Source organism: Ranitomeya variabilis, chromosome 3, assembly GCF_051348905.1.
Source record: "Ranitomeya variabilis isolate aRanVar5 chromosome 3, aRanVar5.hap1, whole genome shotgun sequence".
NCBI lineage: Eukaryota > Metazoa > Chordata > Amphibia > Anura > Dendrobatidae > Ranitomeya > Ranitomeya variabilis.
In genome coordinates, this window is record NC_135234.1 from 448,463,561 (window position 1) to 448,484,324 (window position 20,764).

The window sequence follows — 20,764 nt, forward strand, 5'->3', positions numbered from 1 at the left end:
CCCCCCCCCCCCAGAAATGTAGTAATTTTTGCAAATAAAAAATATATCACATGCCATAAGTGTTCAGACCCTTTGCTCAGTATTGAGTAGAAGCACCTTTTGGGCTAGTACAGCCATGGGTGGTCTTGGTAATGATGCAGCAAGTTTTTCACACCTGGATTTGAGGATCCTTTGCCATTCTTCCTTGCAGATCCTCTCCAGTTCCGTCAGGTTGGATGGTGGACAGCCATTTTCAGGTCTCTCCAGAGATGCTCAATTGGTTTTAGGTCAGAGCTCTGGCTGGGCCAGTCAAGAATGGTGGTCACAGAGTTGTTCTGAAGCCTCTCCTTTGTTATTTTAGCTGTGTGCTTAGGATCGTCTTGCTGGAAGGTGAACCGTCAGCCAAGTCTGAGGTCCAGAGCACTCTGGAAGAGGTTTTCATCCAGGATATCTCTGTACTTGGCCGCATTCATGTTTCCTTCTATGGCAACCAGTCGTCCTGTCCTTGCAGCTGAAAAACACCGTCGTAGCATGATGCTGCCACCACCATGTTTCAGTGTCGGGATTGTATTGGTTTTCTCCACACATACCGCTTAGAATTATCACCAAAAAGGTCTATCTTCGACTCATCAGACCAGAGAATCGTATTTCTCATATTCTGGGAGTCCTTCATGTGTTGTTGTGTTTTTTTTTTTGTTTTTTTTTGTTTGTGTTTTTTTTATATAAACAAACTCTATGCTGGCTTTCATATCTCTTGTACTGAGAAGAGGCTTCCATCGGGCCACTGTACCATAAAGGCCCGACTGGTGGAGGGCTGCAGTGATAGTTGACTTTGTGGAGCTTTCTCCCATCTCCCTACTGCATCTGTGGATCTCAGCCAGAGTGATCTTGGGGTTCTTCTTTACCTCTCACCAAGGCTCTTCTCCCACGATTGCTCAGTTTGGCTGGACGTTCAGGTCTAGGAAGACTTCTGCTGGTCCCAAACTAATTCCATTTAAGGATTATGGACGCCACTGTGCTCTTAGGAACCTTGAGTACTGCAGAAATTCTTTTGTAATCTTGTCCAGATCTGTGACTTGCCACAACTCTCTCTCTGAGCTCCTTGGCCAGTTCCGCTGACCTCATGATTCTCATTTGGTCTGACATGCACTGTGAGCAGTAAGGTCTTATATAGACAGGTGTGTGCCTTTCCAAATCAAGTTCTATCATTTTAATTTAACACATCTGGACTCAAATGGAGTAGAACCATCTCAAGGAGGTTCACAAGGAAATGGGACAGCATGTGACTTAAATAAGAGTGTCTTAGAAAAGGGTCTGAATACTTATGACCATGTGGTATTTCTGTTTTTCTTTTTTAAAAGTTTGGAAAAATTTCTACATTTCTGGGTTTTTTTCAGTCAAGATGGGATGCAGAGTGTACATTAATGTGAAAAAAATGAACTTTTTTGAATTTAGCAAATGGCTGCAATGAAACAAAGAGTGAAAAATTTAAAGGGGTCTGAATACCTTCTGTACCCACTGTATATCCTTCTCATAGAGGTCATATATTTAGCATGGACCAAAAGAAATCCCAAGGAGACTAAACAAGGTTAAAGTTCTCTACAGTATTGTCATTAAGGACTGCCCGGTATTGAAAGTTCCTGATCTCCTTGATACGAGAATATAGATCTTGTTGGGAAGGTGGAGAGGTTTGCTTCCAGTGATAGGAAATCAAACAGCGTTCTGCTGTTAACATATGTAGAAGCAGTCTAATGGATCTCTTGGATGTAGACACGGGGACAATATTTCATAGAAAGAGCTGAGGACTCAATGGGAGATCACTCCAAAAACTTGCTTAGCAAGGAGTATATTATACCAAATTTTAAGGGCTTATCCTTGACTTTACAGTTTTTCCTTATATGGGGCTAAGGACTTACCGACAGGTAGTTAGTAACAACCTGCCTGTTCTGCCCCGTGATTATTTGTTCTGGCTCAGAGCGGTCATGGACCACTCCTGGTTATTTGTCCCAGTCACATCAACTGAGCAGCTCCTTACCTTCCAGTCTGCTCTGTCGATGGGGTGTAGCTGCTGATGTTCTGCTGATTGACAGCCAGTTTCCCTCAGTTGGGTACCTGGGAGCTAGCTGTCACTCAGCATGTCAACAGCAGTGAGTGAACCAGAACAGGTTGTCGCAGAACAAGTAGGTTGTGCCAGTAGATTCTTAGTCCCTATCAAAATCACCTCAGTCTGTATAACCCCTTTAATGGCTCTTGCCTTTCTGGCTACTTTTGATTCACTTAATAATTAATTGCCTGTTGTCATTATTATTATTTTTTTTCTCATTTCTTTGTTCAGAACAACTATCCGATCACCATCACCAGCTCTTCTGTGCTCCAAGGTTGACGGCCACATTACAGAGACTGTCTCAAATGTCTTGGAAGATATGAAAGGCCCATTTGAAAATCACATTAGAAACATTCTTCTTCGGACTTCTGCAAATCCTTTACTGCTAAAGTGAGCAAATATGGGGTGTGAAGTCTTTTAAACACTATAGTGTACAGGCTGCTAGTGATTGACTAATCATGACCACCTATTTTTGTGTGAACATGTATCCTGTTCTCACTTTCCTAAATTGTCGTAATTGGTCACGTATGTGTGCATTTATTATCTCTAAATATAAGGATCTAGGGAATGAGGGGGACATGGCCTAGTGGGCATGCAGTGAGGAGGTGACTCCTGAGAGCTCCCACTGTATTCATCCAGTAAATTCCATCCTGGTGCATTTTCAGGCAGAGCTACCTACCCAATGCCTGAAGATATCATTAGCCCGTGGGCACTATTTTCAGGCTGCAGGAGTGAAATGACAGGAGGCAGGAATATTTGCAGAGAGAATGATGTAGCATCATCGGAAATTCAAGATGGCCTAAGACTTACTGATGTTGGAGTAGAAACTGCTGCCGTACTAGAGCAAATACGCTCATAGTGACACCCCAGAGGTCAGTGACAGACAAGTGGAGGACAGTGAAACGTCCCCAAAAGGGTCCTGGCATCATTAACCCTTAGGAACACTGCGTGTCCCTGGTCAAAATTCCCTGGGGGACTCTTTATTGGATGTTCTAAACGCTGGTAATAAATGCAAGACCACACTGGCTACACTAACCGGTCCGGTAGGTTATATCTGAGACCATATCGATAGTCCGGCATGATTTACATAAAGTGGCAGAATGTACCAAAGTAGTGAAGGGGAGAGTAAGTGAGGTGGAGGATGCCCTCCCTCTGGTTCATAGACACATCCAGAGCCACACTCAGTTGCCGCCTTACTGGCCAAAATTGATGATCTTGAAAATCTACAGAGGCGTAATAATATCAGGCTGGTGGAAATCCCTGAGAAGGTGAAAAGGAGAGATCCAGATTATCTCCTTCGCCTCATTGGGGGACACAGACCGTGGGTGTATGCTGCTGCCACTAGGAGGCTGACACTAAGTGATGCAAAGAAAGTTAGCTCCTCCCCTGCAGTATACCCCCTCCTGCTGGCTCTCAGCTAACCAGTTCTTGCTTGGTGTCCGTAGGAGTCACACGGACGAGTCTGCTATTCAGACCCAAAACTTTTTTTTTATTATTATTATTTTACTGTTCTATTTTTACTCTTGACCTTTTTGATTTTTAATCTTTCCACGCACGAAGGCAGCAACGGATTCTTTCAAGGTTCCGATCTCCCTGAAACATCAACAGGCGAGCACGGAGAGTGTTGCCTCTCCGTATCCTCTCCTGCTACGTGGAATGCCAAGCCTGAGCTGATTCTTAGGGGCGACGGGTCCCTTTTAAGGGCACCGATCTCCGTTCACCATCTACAGACGATAACATGGAGTGTCACCTCCGCGTATCCTCTTCTGCAGCCAGGCCTAATGCCGGACAACTGGCCGTGGGTACAGAGGCCCCTCTTTTTGGTGTCCGAGCAGCCCCCACTGCACCACCACTGTTAAAGCGGATGGCACAAGGAGGCGGACGGTCCCTCCCCACCTCCCTAACAAAGGGATGATGGAGTGAGGTTTACCCCTTTATACCTGCACCGTCCACGCTGCAATACCTGACCTGCAGCAGAACAGTTGAGTGCGCGCGCTTTCCTCAACGCTGAAACCCAGTCATCGCGGCAGCTCCATGCCGGGACGCGCACCGATGGTGAGTGGATCTGGTCGGCGATCGGCCTCTGCAGTGGGATATTCACATGTTGACAGACAGCCTCAGACATGGCTTCCCTGTTGCCCACCTCCCTGAGGTAACGCTCCGGACGACTGCAGAAATTTAGCCCCCGGCTTCGGCCAATGTGTAGGCCACACCCCTGAAGCCGTGCCCGCACTATGGCCCCGCCCACTTTTCTGGCGCTTCTCGCCTGGCACGGGAGTGCTCTCTTTTCTCGGCCACTTCAACACCCCTCACTTCTACCCCTGGTATTGCTCCCGCCGGCTGCAGAAATATAGTCCCTGGCTTGGGCCTATTCATGGAAGTCACGAGGCTTCGCCCACATCGTGTCTGTGCCTCCGCCCCCTAAATTGGCTCCTGTCGCTATCTGTGAGACTTTACCACCTCTGCAACTCCCGGTGGCCATCTTGGTCCACCCGGCCGGCTCACACAGGGGCTACGTTTTTGCATTAAAGGGGCACAACGACGCTGCAGCAATCGGCACTCTGGAAAGGAAGTACTACTCTCTCCCCCTGCATTTTCCCCCTGTACTTAAAGGCACATGACCAGCATTCCCTGGTCTTAAAAGCACATGACCAAGCCGGTCACCCTAAATGAGCTCAGGAACCCTCCGCCGGTGGTCCCAGCTTATCCAAGAGTACCTAGTTCCCCTGAGTGGGCTTCGTCACTGACCGCAATCCATGGCTTTTCTGACCAATAGATTGAATCCCACCGTGAACCCTCTGTGGCTCGGAGTGCTCGCAGGACCGATATAGATGGTCCCTCTCCTACATGGGAGCCGTCGCCCAGCAGGGGCCGCAAGTATTCTAGAAATGTACAGTCGTCTAGAAAACGGAAGCTTCATTTCCTTATTTCCCTCACCAATGATTTGCTCAGAACAAGCCTCTGAATATGGATCGGATATTGCCTTGGATCTGGACTCGCCAGAGCTTCAGAAAAGGATGGATTCGACTATTTATATCAACCAATCTCTGTAAATTGACGAGGACTCTGGTTCTGCTCTAGATCACGCAGTGTCCCTCATAAGAAGACTAAACTCCCTCGCAGAATATTTACCATTCACCCGGACAGGGAGCGTCCGGATAAGCAATTCACTTGACAAAAGCCTTTTCAAGCGCGGTATCCTCTTTCAGCCAATATGCAAACACGTGGGGGTGTCCCCTCCATGTATACCCCCTACGACGTGGGATGCCATGCCTGGTCTGATTTTTAGGGGCAATGGGTCCTTTAAACAGCACCGATCTCCCCACACCATCAGCAGACGAACGAATGGAGTGTCGCCTCCATGTATCCTCTTCTGCAGCCAGGCCTAACACCGGACAACCAGCCCTGTCCACCCGGGGACCTGAACTACGTGGATGTACAGAGGCACCCTTTTGGCAACTGAGCAGCCCCCCTCTGCATCACCACTATTTAACAGATGATGCAAGAAGGCGGACGATCCCTCTCCACTTCCATGTTAAGAGGATGGTGGATCGAGGGTTCATCATTTTAACTCTGCACTGTCAAAAAAGAGAGCGGCGATAGCAAGAGATGGCTTTTTCCTGACCTGCTGGATGCAGCCGTGCATTCTACCACTTGGCAGATTAACCGGGTAGAATCTCCTGTGGTATACCTACCAGTATCCCTGCCCGATGGGTTATCAATTACAAATACCACTGACTGTCAGATGGCAAATCTGGTTCTTTCTGTCTTGTAGCCTCGGGCTCAGCGCTCTACCCTTCCTTAGCCGCCGCATGGGTTGCTAGAGTAATGGTCTCCTGGCCGGAGACCTTAACTACTTTGATTCACAACAGTAACCTTTTCCCGTAGACCGTACAGCTGGCCAATCAAATCTCTTGAGCGGGAGACTGTGGTTCACGCTTCTTGGATGCGGCTAGTTGCGCGGCGCTGTCAGCAGCAAATGCCATTACACTCAGAAGGGCATTATAGCTCAGAGAATGAAAGTGTACTCTGCGTTCAAAAAGCCTCTGACATCACTCCCTTACCAGAGTGGTCGGTTATTCGGTGAGAAGTTCGGAGCATTCTCCATGCAGGAACAAAGGATTGCATGTTTCCTATAGACCCAACCAGCAGTGGAAGGGTTGTCCAGGACAGTCTAGATCTAAGGGATCTAGGTTCCAAAAAGGGGACCGAAAATTAAGACCGATCCTGGAACTCAAACTTCTAACAAGCTTGACCAGGTTCTCCTTCTTCTGATGGAGTTCCTCCGCTCAGCCATTACTTCAACGGAAAAAGGTGGAGTTTCTGGCATCCATCGACATTCGGGATGCTTACCTTCACATTCCTATTTTCCCCCTCTTCAAAAATTCCTTCACTTTTCCGTTCGCGAAAAGCATTTTCAAGTCACGACCTTGGCCTTGCTACCGCACCCAGTGTGTTCGCAAGGGTCATGGCGACTGTCATGTTCTTCTTGCACCCAGAGGTGTGGTCGTCCTGCCCTATCTGGTCGACGTTCTAGCTGCTCTTCCAGGACTGCGCTGAGTCGTCTATATCACTTGCGATACCCTCTCTCACCTGGGCTGGCAGCTAAACTTAAACAAGTTTTCTTCATTTCCAGCCCAGCAGATATCCGTTTTGATGATGATTCTGGACACTTCCAGAAGGTTGGTAATTCTCCCTTGAGACAAGGCCGTGGCCCTTTAACAGGGAGCTCGCGCACTTGATCACTCATTCCATTCAATTTTCTAGGAGGGTTCTGAGGAAAAATGGTGACAGCAGTTTCCTTCGCTCCTCTTGTTTTCTGCAGGTCAAACAGGCTTTCAGAGGGTAGTCTCTGAGCTCCTTCCTCATTCAGGGGAGATGCTTTCTCCTGGTTCAATGGTTATTAGTGACTACCGATGCTAGTGTTCTTCTCGTGATCAGTGTTCTAGGGATCTGAATGGTACTGCTAGTCCTACAGCAGGTCCGCTGCCTTCTGGCAGGTCACCCCATCCGAATTCAATCGGATAATGCCACGGCTGTGCCATACGTCAATCATCTATCAGGTACCCACGGTCAGGCTCCATGACCGAGGTACCTCACATTCTCTGATGGGCTGAGATCTATCATTCGGTGATCTCGGCACTACACATCCCAGGAGTAGAACTCTGGGCGGTAGATGCCGTCAGGGTCCCGCCTCAAGTGAGAGGGAACTTCACCCGGAAGTCTTCCATCAGATCTTCCTTCACTGGAGCACTCCAGATGTAGATCGGATGGCATCCATACTAAACGCCAATGTACTCTAGTTCATGGTTCGACCTTGAGATCCAAAAGCCATCGCAGTGCATGCTCTGGTTCTTCTGTGGTACCAGTTTCCACAACCCCTCTTCCACTACTTCCGAGAGCCTTTCGAAAACGGGAAGGGCCCCAGTGATCCTGGGAGATCCGCACTGACCACGTCAGGTTTTGTTTGCGGACCAAGTTTTTTTTTCCGTCTTATCGCAACATGACTACAAGTAGGGACTTTCTCACAGGGAGTTCTCACACGTGGCTCTTCCCTATCGTATACCGTTAGATCTTTGGGATCTTAATGGTCCTGGGAGTCTTACAGTAGACTTTTTTGATCCGGATAGACCTTACTATCAGGGAAGGTCGCCCTTTTTTTTTTTCTCTGCGATCTTGTCATCCTGACGCGTTATCAGAGCTAGCCTCTGTTCTTTCTGACTTTTTTCCTTATTACCATCAAGGCAAGGTTGTCCTTAGCCCATCCCTGTCCCTTGTTACCAAGGTGGTATTGTATTCCCACTGTTATGAGGGCATCGTTCTTCCCTCATCTCTTTCGGCACCAGTCCACAAAACGGAATGGGTTCCCCATATTCTGGACGAAGTGAGTGCTCTGACTCTGAGTAGGTACGTATAGAGGACGGCGTCCTTCCAAAGGATGGACACTTTATTTGGGCTTCCTGACGGTAAGAGGATGGCTTCCTGACTGTTGCAGGAAGGGTTTAGCTGTTTCATCGGCTATGTTAGCCTGGTGGATTCGTTAAATCATCCAGGAGTCCTTCCGTGTTAATGTCAGACTATCTCCCTGTCTATCGAGGTTTCTTTGGTTCTAGGCACCAGGCGTCGGCAAAGCACACCTGCAAGCTTGCGGATTCGTCCAGTCCGCATGCATTCTTGAAGCACTATAATTCCCAGACTTCCACAGATGTAAGTCTGGGCAGGCGGACTCTGCAGGTCGCAGTGGCGCACTTGTAAGTAGCAGTTACACAGGGCCCGATCTGATGTTGTCCTCACCCAGGGACTGCTTTGGGACGTCCCACAGTCTGTCCCCCAATGAGGCGAAAGAGAATTAGGGATTTTTGTGTACTCACCATAAAATCCTTTTCTCCGAGCCATTCATAAGGGGACACAGCTCCCACCCTATTATTAGCTTGTGCTTGGTTTATAATTTGGCATGCTATACTCTCATATGTTATTGATCTCACAGCTTTTGCACTGAACTTGTTCTCTGAGAGCCAGCAGGAGGGTGTATACTGCAGAGGAGGAGCTAACTTTCTTTGTATCACTTAGTGTCAGCAGCATACACCCACGATCTGTGTCCCCCAATGAATGGCTCAGAGAAAAGGAATTTACAGTGAGTACGTCATTTTTTTTTTATTTATTTTTTTTAAAACTTTAACTTTTAATTTTTAATTAAGTTTTTTTTTTTTTTGTTTTGTTTTTAATTTTACCTGCCTGAATTGGCGATGGATCCTTTCAAGGCTCCAATCTCCCCACACCATCAACAGAATGAATGTCGCCTCCATGTACCCACTTCTGCAGCCAGGCCTAATGCCAGACAACCAGCCCTGTCCACCAGGATTAAACCCCTTGGATGCACAGAGGCACTCTCCGTGCAGCCCCTACTGCTACACCACTGTCTAGCGAATGAAGCAAGGAGGCGGACGGTTCCTCTCCATCTGACTATGAAAGGGAGAGTGGATTGAGGGTATTTAACCTTATCCCTGCACCGCCAGAAAATCGCCAGCAACAGCAGCTGCACAACAGAGGTACCTGCACTACAACTAAGGTACCTGCAGCATCGTCCGAAGGACATCTCCAGCCTCTCCTGGTAAGCGCTGAGAAGGGGGGGCTCTGAGCTTTCCGGGCACAGGCAGCAGACATTTCTGGCAGGGGGACGTTTTTCTGTTTTTCGGGCCTGGGTAAAAATTTAGTCCCCAGCTTTGGCCTTGTACAGGCCAAAGCTCCGCCCCCGAACCGCCCTGCTATGATGCGATCCTGCGGCTCCACCCACTTTTCTGGCTCTTCTCGTTCTGAATGAAAGTTGCCCATGAAATCTCATTGGCCATCTTCCTACACCCTGTCGCAAGCTGACAGGGCTTCCGGATGCTCAGGAACCCTCCTGCTTGCTCGGATAGTGATGTGGAGGGTGATTCTGGTGGCTGGGACACAAGACCTTGGTAGGAGCGCTGCCATTAGCTCTCTCTCTCCCTTTCAGTATCCTATCCTCTGTGAGAACCCGGATTAAGGGGGCACATAGGAGTACATCATGTCCCAGCCTCGGGCATCTAAAAAGTTCCATAAGACTCTGTCTTTTTTTACTTCATGTAACTCCTGCCAGTCTGCGTTTCCAAAAGCTCAGAGTTCGCTGCTCTGCAATGCCTGTGACCCCAAATGCGCTCAGGAGTTCCCCGCTGACACTTAGCCCAGTGTCCTTAGTCCCCCTGAGTGGGTCTCGTCTGTTTAAATCTATGACTTCTCTGGCCAATGCACTTGAATCCTTCAGTGTTCCTTCTGGGGATCGTGGCGTTCGCACGTCTGACGCAGAGGGACCCTCCCCTACACGGGAACAGTCGGCAAGCAGGGGCCGCACACAATCCAGAAACGTACAAGCATCTAGGAAACGGATACATAGTATGTCTCCCTTACAGTCACGTACCATGGCGTTCGTGAGCTCCGTTTCTCGTTCTCCCTCTCCAGACGTTTGTAGCTAACTCGATTCTGAGTATGAATTGGTTGTCTTCTTAGATCTGAATTTGTCAGACTTTCAGAGGACTTTTGGTTCTCTGATAGAGGCCGTCAACCAAACTCTGAAGGTTGATGAAGACTCCGACACTGTGCTTCAAAAAAGCTAAGAGTCCTCATAGAGCATTCGCCATTCACCCGGAGTTTCGGGATATAGTTAATCGGCACAGGGAGTGGCCAGATAAGCGCTTTACAGGACAAAAAAACGCTTGAGGCGAAGTACCCTTTGTCAGCTGCTCTGAGAAAAGATTGGGCTGAGTCTTCTGTAGTAGACCTGCCAGTCTCTCGCCTGGCATCCAAAACCCTTCTATCCCTGCGTACCCTGGCGACTGCCAGATCGCCCAGATCTGCTCTCCCAGGGGCCGATTTACCACCAGAACTCAGCGGCCATGTGTTTAACAGCTTGGCCGTTTAATCCTCGATTCTGACCCAGGCTGGTTTTTTCAAAATAGGTTGCGTCCACAATGATCAGTTCTCGTAAGCCTGCATTTGTACGCATTTATCACCTTACCTGGAAGACATTTTTTGCTTGGTGCAAAGGTCGTGGATGTCTCCACCCTCGTCTTCTCTATTCCCATCATTTTAGAATTCCTACAGACCGGTCTGGATTCAGGCCTGGCGCTCAGCTCGCTCAAGGTCCAAATATCTGCCTTATCGGTCTTATTCCAACATAGGATTGCGACAACCTGAGGTGAAGACGTTCATTCAGGGGGTTACTCCTACTTCTTTTGCACTGAAATGTTTCTCTAGAAGCCAGTATGAGGGCATATACTGCAGAGGAGGAGCTAACTTTCTTTGTATTAACTTAGTGTTAGCCTCCCAGTGGCAAGAGCATACACTCATGGTCCTGTGTCCCCCTATGAGTGGCTCAAAGAAAAGGATTTTACGGTAAGTATACAAGTCCCTGGAGTGGCGGCTGTCACATCATACTCACCTGCTCCCGGCGCGGTCTCTGCACTTCCCTGCTTCTCCGATGGTCTCCGGTGCCCGCAGCTCTCTCCTGTGTTTAGCGGTCACGTGGTACCTCTCATTAAAGTAATGTAAGTAACTCCCATAGGCGTGGAGCTCATATTCATTACTTTAATGAGCTGTACCATGTAACCGCTGAACACAGGAACAAGCTGCCGGCGCCAGAGACCATCTGAGAAGCAGAGACTGCGCCAGGAGGGGGTGAGTATAACGAGGGATGGTGAGCCATGTAATATTCACCTGTTCCAATGCTGGGCTCTGTTTTCCGCGTCCTCTGGCTGTGATGTTCAGGACAGAGGGCGCGATGACTTGTTTAGTGCGCGCCCTCTGCCTGAACAGTCACTGCAGAGACCCGGAAGACACAGCAGCGCTCGGCAGTGGAATAGGGACAGGTGAATATCGCAAGTGCCGGTGTCTTGAGCCAGCTGCGGCTCCTGCACCTAGCCCTCATAGCATGCCGGTGTCCCCACCTGCTCAGGACACCAGCACCAGACCCCCAGCGACGAGAGGAGAGTATGTAATTTATTTTTATTTTTTTTATCGCAGCAGCATATGGGGCATATTATTCTGTGGAGCATCTTATGCGGCATCAACCTTTGTGCAGTTTTAGATGGGGCATATTATTCTATTGAGCATCTTATGGGGCCCATCATGAACTGTATGGAGTATTTTATATGGGCTCCTAATTCAATATGGATATTCAAAAACCCTTAACCTACTGATGTCTCAATTAATTTTACTTTTATTGGTATCTATTTTTATTTTTGAAATTTAGCAGTAGCTGCTGCATTTCCCACAATAGGCTTATACTCGAGTCATTAAGTTTTCCCAGTTTTTTGTGGCAAAATTAGGGGTATCTGCTTATACTCCGGTCGGCTTCTACTAGAGTATATACGGTATATTCTTTTTATACCCTAGTTCTTCTAATAAAGATTCTTCACCACCACCTGAGGAATGTCTTCAATTGTTAAGTCGAGCAACCCAAGTTTTCCGTGAAGAGTATATCCTCAAACAGGACATGGCTAGAGAGGAGATTCAGAGAAGGTAATGTGTGTTGTGCGTGATATACTGATATTTGTGATATGATTGTTACACATAAAGATTCTGGCTTTTCTTCCCTTAGAGTGAAATTGTTGATTACCCAAAAAGAAAAGCAATGTAAAGATCTACAGTACCGTAAAGAAGAAAGGTGAACTAAAAAATCTGCCGAAATAAGTTCTGGAAAACTAGTAGACATTAGACTGCCTCTTTGCTGGTTCTACGATTAACACTTCCCACACAATACTACAGTCTACATCTGGAAAGTGTTTTTTTTTTGTTTTCTTTTCATTTTGTAGCTTTTTTTTTTTTTTTTTTTCACTTTCCCATTCTGCACACCCATACTCTCCTAATCTTGCACACTTTTTTGTGCACAGTGTTTCACATGTAAAGGGAAGAAGCCAAAAAAATGAAACAGAATTGCTGTCTTTCTGACAGCAGCATTTACCTGACTTCCCAAGATTTTAACTATATATTGCAATACTATGGTATTGCAGGATATAGTATATGCAATCGGACAATCACAGGTTCAAGTATAAAAATATATTTTTAAACTCCGTAACAAGACATGTACCTTAACCCCTTTCTGACCTCAGACGGGATAGTACGTCCGAGGTCAGAATCCCCGCTTTGATGCGGGCTCCGGAAATGGTATCATTAAAAACGCCAGCTCGGCACGCAAACAATAAGCCCTCAACCGACCCCAGATCATGAAAAATGGAGACGCTACGAGTATCGGAAAATGGCGCAATGTTTTTTTTGTTTTGTTTTTTTTAGCAAAGTTTGGAATTTTTTTTCACCACTTAGATAAAAAATAACCTAGTCATGTTAGGTGTCTATGAACTCGTACTGACCCGGAGAATCGTAAAGGCAGGTCAGTTTTAGCATTTATTGAACAGCAAAAAAGCCAAACAAAAAACTAGTGTGGGACTGCACTTTTTTTTGCAATTTCACCGCACTTGGATTTTTTTCCCGTTTTCTAGTACATGACATGGTAAATCCAATGATGTCGTTCAAAAGTACAACTCGTCCCACAAAAAATAAGCCCTCACATGGCCATATTGACGGAAAAATAAAAAAGTTATGGCTCTGGGAAGGAGGAGAGCGAAAAACAAACACGGAAAAACGGAAAATCCCAAGGTCATGAAGGGGATAATAAAAAAAAAAAAAAAATACTAAACAAATGTTTTGATCACTTTTTGTATACACTCCCCCAAAAGGGTATAATACAATAGTCAGCGCTCCATGCAATAAAATAAGCCCTCCCACAAGCTCCATAGACAGAAAAATAAATTGCAGGTCTAAGAAAATGGGAACCAAAACTAATTTTTCAGCTTCTAGATTTTTTTTATTTTTTTTTTTCAGCACTAAAAATTTTTTTTTTTTTTAAAAACTATACCGCTTTGTATGAGTGTGGATCATACTGATCTAGAAAATAATGTTGCTAGGTCATTTGTATGACACAATGAACACGGTAAAAAAAAAAAAAAAAAAAATGCAGAATTGCGTTCTGGGATTTTTTTTTCTTTTCTGCGCTGTTTTGCTTGTCACTTTTTATCATACAGTGTACTGGCATAAAGAAAAAAAAATGGTCATATTTTAAATTTACAATTCACCCCCCCCCCCCCCCCCCCCCCAAATTAAGCCCTCATATGGATGATAGAATTTTTTTTTTTTTTTTTTAAAGTATGCCTCTTTGAACAGGTGGAGGGAAAAAACAGAAAAGCAAAAACCAACAAATGCCCAGTCCTGAATACGTTAATAAACCAAGCTCAAATTGTTTTTTTTTTTTTTATTAAGTTAGTATACATGCAGCACATAAACACATGTTCACATTGGCCATAAAGCATACAAAGCCTACAAGAAACAAAATGAGCAAAAACCCTGCTGTAACTAAATAAGTAAAAAGCAAAAGTGGATTTAAATAACACAGGGTTCTTAGTAATACTGTATTTGATCAAAAATAGCATAAAAGCCATCCCACCGTCGACAAGGTGACCCTGATGGTCCTACGCTATCTAATATGTGTTATTTAAATGCACTTTTGCTTTTTACTTAGTTACAGCAGGGTTTTTGATTATTTTGTTTGTTGTAGGTTCTGAATATGTTAATGTACAGGGGCTGATCATATTTGCTTTTTTTTTTTAAATGCAGAAAAAGTCTTAAAGAAACGGCTGAACGTCTTGCTGAGAAATATGAGGAAGCTAAAGAGAAACAGGATGATCTCCTGAGCAGGTGGGTCTGTCCATCTTTTTACTATGATCTTAGTGTTCCAGAAAGAGGTTTGATATTATTCTCTGCATGGATTAGGATACACTTCTATTATGTTGCATATCATATTAGTGACTTGGTTTAGTGGTCATTTAAACAACATCCCCAGAAGAGTTGTCCTGGACTAAGTGGCCAATCTCACTAGAGTCAAAGTAAGTGAAAGCAGTCACAGGGGAGCGCAGAGGAATCGACCCAGGGAAGGGGAGATAAAGTGGAGTTGTCGAGCACCACCGCAGCTCCAGCTGAATTCCTCCAAGGGAGGATAAGAGCGTGTGTCAAACAGAAATCAGTCCCAGGAGCGCTGAAGGAAACTCAGACAACATATGTAGTTTACCACAACGCGTTTCGACGGTAAACACAGTCTTCTTCACCTGAAGAAGACTGTTTACCGTCGAAATGCGTTGTGGTAAACTACATATGTTGTCTGAGTTTTCTTCAGCGCTCCTGGGACTGATTTCTGTTTGACACACGCTCTTATCCTCCCTTGGAGGTATTCAGCTGGAGCTGCGGTGGTGCTCGACAACTCCACTTTATCTCCCCTTCCCTGGGTCGATTCCTCTGCGCTCCCCTGTGACTGCTTTCACTTACTTTGACTCTAGTGAGTCATCTAATTGACGGCAGGCTTTAGGTCTCGAAGAGGTAAATTTTTAGACCTCACAGTAAATACTTACCAACTTAAATGTAGGCATTTTCTGAAAAGCAGTTTTCTCATACTAATTTTTTATGAAGGCTAAAAGCTGTGCTGCACAGCTTTAACACTCGACATCCAGTTTTGACAGAGAGCGAACGAGATATGAAGAAGGAGCTACTTTCAACGCATGAACAGCTCCATCATCTTGATAATGCTATAAAACAGGTGAGCAAGCCACATTACTCAGACAAGACAGGAATCTTAGTAACTTCACAGCTCCAGTATGTTTGTGTATTTTCATTATTCACAGGTCAAAATGAAATTGGAGTATCAGGAGCGAAAGATGGAAAAAGTAAAAAGTCCAAGAAAGTCTAACCTAAATCTTAGCGACTACCAGCAAAAGAATATCCAGACTGTGTTAAAAGAACAGTAAGTACGAACTGATGAACATTCATAATGTGTAGGATCAGCATATGCACTGTGGCTAATTTTTATCCATCCAGTCAGCCTTTAGCTGAATACTATATCCTGACTTACCATATTGCCCAGGGCACACTGTAACAAATCCAGATGTTGTATTTGTAGTAGCCTGTTTGACTATACGATCCATTTACCTAGGCTTGAGTCCTTCTAAGCGTAGGTATGGACCCTGTAAAATTTGGTGAACGTGTGGATGGAAGGCCAGGTTGCTGCTTTGCAGAGTTGCAGAGGGGATGCCCTATGGTGTACCGCCCAGATAGACCCGCACATCCCTGACCTTGTCTAACCTGTTCGGTGAACACTCCAGAGGTTGAGACGGAGCCGGGCAAAAGGAAGGGAGAACAATGTCCTCATTTAGGTGAAAGGTGGACACCACCTTGGGAAGGAAAGAAGGTAGAGGCCGCAAAACCACCTTGTCCTGGTGGAGGACCAGAAATGGGGGGAGACAGGAAAGAGCCGCCAATTCTGAGACACGCCTAATGGAAGTGATGGCCACAAGAAACATCTTCTTCCTAGACAGGGAAGGAAGGACCGACCCTGAAAGATGAGGGGATGACTGCCACCAATTGAGAAATCGTTTGACTCTGGAGGAGAGCCGAACCGGATGAGAGAGAACAGATTGAGACAAGATGGCCTGCTGAAGCAGTCTTGAACGGCATTGCGCAAAAGGAATTGCTTACAACGCTGCCACCATCCTTCCCAGAACGCCATTGCCAAATGGAAGGAAGCCGAGGGCTCTGCAGGGAGCGAACTCCTTGCTGGAGGATTGATATCTTCTCCTTGGGAAGAAAAATCCTTGTCTTGCGGGTATTGAACCACATGCCTAGAAAAATAAGGAGCTGACTTGGGACAAGGCAAGACTTTTGTTGATTTGCCATCCTAATCGGGACAGGGTGTCGAGAATGATAGACAGACTTTCTTGGTCCTGGTAAAAGGACGGAGCCTTGATGAGAATGTCGTAAAGGTACGGGATGAGCACTAGACCCCTGAGCTGTAGAATGGCCATTACCGCTGCCATGACCTTTGTGAAAACCCCTGGACCGGTTTCGAGCCCGAACGGCAGGGCGACTAACTGAAAATGGTCCTGCCGTACCGCAAAACACAAATCTCTGATGCCGTGGGAAGATGGGAACGTGGAGATAGGCATCCTGGATGTCTATGGAGCACAGGAACTCCTGCGGCTGCATGGAAGAAATTACTGAACAAAGGGACTCCATCCTGAAATGTTGCAGACATACCCTCTTGTTCAGTAACTTTAGATCCAGAATGGGTCGGACCGAGCCATCATTTTTTGGCACAACAAATAGGTTTGAATAAAAGCCTGTGAAACATTCCTGGTCTCTGACAATAACAATGACACCTGAACTGAGGAGGGAGGTAGTGTACACAAGGAAACCCAGAACCAAAGAAGCATCTCTTGGAGGATGGGATTCATAGAATTGATCTCGGGGCTGCAAAACTAAATCTGTTTTGTATCCTGAGGGTACAACCTCCCTGACCCATGCGTCCTCTCTGAGGTGAGCCAGATGTCTATGAAAAAACGGAGACTGCCGCCCAGCCTGGGAGATTCCCTGGAATCTGGAGATGAATCATGCCAAGGAAGATCTACCTGGTCTAGGTATGGTGGATCTACCCTGTGCTCTACGGGAACACCAGGAGGGTATGGGTTTAAAAGAAGCACTTTTCCTATCCTGGCAAGCCTGTGGCCTCTCTTGGCGGGGAAAAATCCTCAGTCGCAGAGAAACAGCGAAAGGACCGAAACCTACGCTTCAGAGGAGGCTGGCAAGGTTTAGACTGAGGAAGGAGGGAACTCGTCCTGCCTGTGGCCTCCAACTTGGAGCCAAATAGACGGAAACCTTGGAAAGGCAAGCTGGTACGGGACTTTTTTAAAGATCAGTCCGCCTGCCACGCCTTAAGCTAAATACTCTGTCGGATGGCCACAATATTGCTGAATGCCTGAACTGCTCATGAAGCGGTATTCCGAGAGATGGATACCATGTACTCCCTGCATGAGAAATCTGGTCCTTGAGGTCAGCCAATTCCTCCGGTTGGGCTCCAAAATGAACACCCTGACAGAGCTGTTTAGCCCAGGCAGCCATGGTCTTTGACACCCAGGTGGTGGCAAAGGCAGGGCACAAAGTAGAAGCAGACTTGGCAAAAGACTCTATGATCCTGTCGTTGGAGTCCTTGAGGGATGCTCCATTCGTATGCGGGAGGACCATGTTGGTGGATAGTCTGGAAACTGGAGGGTCCACAGTTGGAGAAGTGGTCCAGTTTTCAGGGGCGAAAGGATATAAGATGCCGAGGGTTTTCTCTTTTTGGGAGGCCTGGTCAGAATCCAGGTCCGAGTCATCCTCTGACAACACATCCGAAACCGCCTCGCCTGACTCGGGAGAGGAAGACCGGGAAGAAGAAGACCGCCGGGAAATGCCAGTGGGAGAGACAGAGCAGGAGGAGGACGTGAAATGATGCTCCTGCCTGGATCTCTTGTAGCCTATGTTGGGTAGGAAACGACTGAGGCAGGAAGGGGCAACCTATCAAGAACAGACACAAATGTCTGCAAAACCTTGCTGGGGTCTGCCACAGATTGTGACAGAGAGGTAGTCCACAATGGGAGAAGGGCATCGCACTCCTTTGGCAGTAGGGGACTCCTGGGTATCAGGCATGGGGGGGGGGGGGGGCTGCTGCAGCCATGACAGAGGTAGGAGGACTGGCTTGAAGGAAGCTTGCAAGTACATGAAGCGCAGACAAAGTACCTAACGAGCATAGGAAGAGGCAGGAAGACGAGAGCGCTCTCCTTTAGGATTAGGCATAAGGAACAGACAGCACTAACTAATACCAGAAGGTTAGGGGACAGAAGTATAAGCTGAGGAGAGTGTCTGTCTGCAGAGCAGAGATACAGGAAGATGCAGGTCCTGAAAAGAACTGCTACCAGGCTATAGTCCGGGAGACAAGTAGAGCGATTGCTGGAGGAGAAGATGCAGGGGGGTGTAGACTGAAAAAGCCCGCTTCGCTCACTGAGGCTGAAAAGAGGGGCGGAGCTAACCACCGGAGCAAAGAAGCAGAAGAAAACCCATGCAATGAAGCCGCGAGGAGGGTGCGGAGGTGTGTCAATAGACGGGGGGGGGAAGCCCACTCGAAGATACTGAGGAGAAGGGGGGGGGGGGGGCCCGGGGCCTAGATAAAGAACATTGACCAAAGAGGCTTGGGAGGCAGTGCGGAGGCCCAAAAATATATTGGTAAGGTAGCCTGCACCACTAGTCCAGCTGGAAATAGGTGAAGAGAGGGAAATAAAATGCACCGCTGTTAAGAATGAGGATTGCCAAAGCATTTAGTGACCGGGAATCAGAGGACCTTGATGTGCTGCGCCGTTTCTGTGCCTGTCCATTCCTAGCTTCATCTTTTATCATTCATTACCTGAATGTTCTTTCCTGGGTCTTCTCCTCGTCGCCTCTGGAGAGACCTGATGGAGAGAAGAAAATAGATGTACCGCTCCATCAATGAGACCTTTCATAGATGTCCAAGCCTCTTGGAGATATGGGATGTCCATGACTCCTGACACCGACAGACTCTTTTGGGCGAGTGGGTAGGAGACGGGCCAGGACCAATATTCGGATCACGTAAACACTCATGTGCTAGGGGCTGGGGTCCTGCCGGCTAGATATATGAGGATACGGGGTGGCAGTTCACGCCATACTCAGTCTCTCTGTGAGTACAGTGTGACTGTTCACACTGTATCCCTCCAGAAGTAAGTAGAAGATGAGCGAGAGAGAGAGCGGCATACACCCATGGCTCCTGTGTCCCCCCAATGAAGTGATAGAGAAAAAAAAATATTACACACCTGTAGAAACATCAGAATTGCCCCTTCTCCCCCTCCCACACTTTAGTTTGGTATTGCCATAATTGCACTGACCTGGGCAATCATGTTACCAAGTCATTTTTATCACTTGAGGAACACCTTAAAAACATAACCCTAAAAATTATTGCAGAATTGCATTTTTTTCACCCAACATAACTTTATTTTCTCCGTTTTTCAGTTTGTTTTATGGTGAAATGAGTGGTACCATTCATCACTACAACTCTTCTTGACTTTCTGAACATATTACTTTATTTTTAACTCTTCAAGGTTTCTTAACACTGAAGCAGTTTAAAAGAAGTGACAACATTTTAAAGCCTCTTTGACATTGCTGTACATTGTGTTCATTATTTTTTTTTTTTTTTTTTTTTTTTGCAGTAGTTGTTCCAGCCCAATCCGCCTCCAAAAGACATTGTGTGAACATAGTCTAAAGGGATTTTCCAATAGCTAGTAGCTAAAGCTCATTCAGGCCAGAGTTGTATAATAAAAATTAAAAAAAAAAGCCCCGCCCTCTCCTCTCTGAGGAGCGTAGGTAATCGGTGGCCACAGCGTATCTATCTTCTCATTCTGTCAAAGCTTTTTTTTTTTTTTTCCCCCCCCCAAACATCTGAATAAAGTTTGCAGAATTCTTCCCACATACGAGCATTTCATTTTTATTCAGTATGGAGCATAGTCAGCCGTACCAATGTCTGCAGCCAATCTGCCACATGTGAATGTACTCGAATATACACTGCAGTACTCACTCTGCAGCCATCTTCAGTTACATTATATTTACCAGATAGTCTGCAAATATAAGCCCAGTTAAAGCAGAGTTAAGATGTGGTGCTCACAGGAGCACGTGTTAGTATTTTATTCTTTTTCCTAGTGCTGTACTTACTTTTGTTTTTTTTTGTTTTTTTCTAACGTAGGTATGAACATATTCAAAAAATGGTGAAACAAATAAATGCTGTCAAAAACCATGTGACCTTTTAGCACCAGAGGATTTCCATATTTAATCCCAAGGCTCTCCTTTGTATTGGAAAAAGTGTCAATAAGAAAATATATGGACTGCACGTTTGTGAATTTCTGGATCCATTATTGTACATATCATGCTTAAAGTTATTGAATTATCTCCATTTTAACACATTTGTTCAAGCTGAAGGAATTTTGTACAAAAACTGGGAATGTATTTGTTTTTTCAAGTCTTTCTAATATAGAAATTTAAAAAGTTATTGGCTAAAGTGAAGAAGTGCTTTGTGTAATACATATGCTGTCAATATTACCATTTGCGCTTACAACCAACTCTCCGTGCGGGCATATTATACAAAGGGCCTGTTAGTGTTACTCAAGTGCTACTTATGAGTATTATATTACATTAAGGTCATGTTCTATTAGTTTATGGTAGTCTTGAAATGTGGATGACATATATTTT

The 20,764-nt window shown here is 46.1% G+C and overlaps 1 protein-coding gene across 1 annotated transcript in view; it reads left to right on the plus strand.

The window, feature by feature from the left end:
• Positions 1-20,564, plus strand: part of NUP88 (nucleoporin 88) — a 101,472-nt gene extending 80,908 nt beyond the window's left edge. The window contains exons 11-17 of the mRNA XM_077296505.1: positions 2,315-2,473; positions 11,996-12,121; positions 12,201-12,266; positions 14,270-14,350; positions 15,116-15,242; positions 15,328-15,446; positions 20,262-20,564. Coding sequence (XP_077152620.1) covers positions 2,315-2,473; positions 11,996-12,121; positions 12,201-12,266; positions 14,270-14,350; positions 15,116-15,242; positions 15,328-15,446; positions 20,262-20,325 — 742 coding nt within the window. The 3' untranslated portion in view covers positions 20,326-20,564. The remainder of the gene's footprint in view (positions 1-2,314; positions 2,474-11,995; positions 12,122-12,200; positions 12,267-14,269; positions 14,351-15,115; positions 15,243-15,327; positions 15,447-20,261) is intronic.
• Positions 20,565-20,764: the final 200 nt, after the last annotated feature.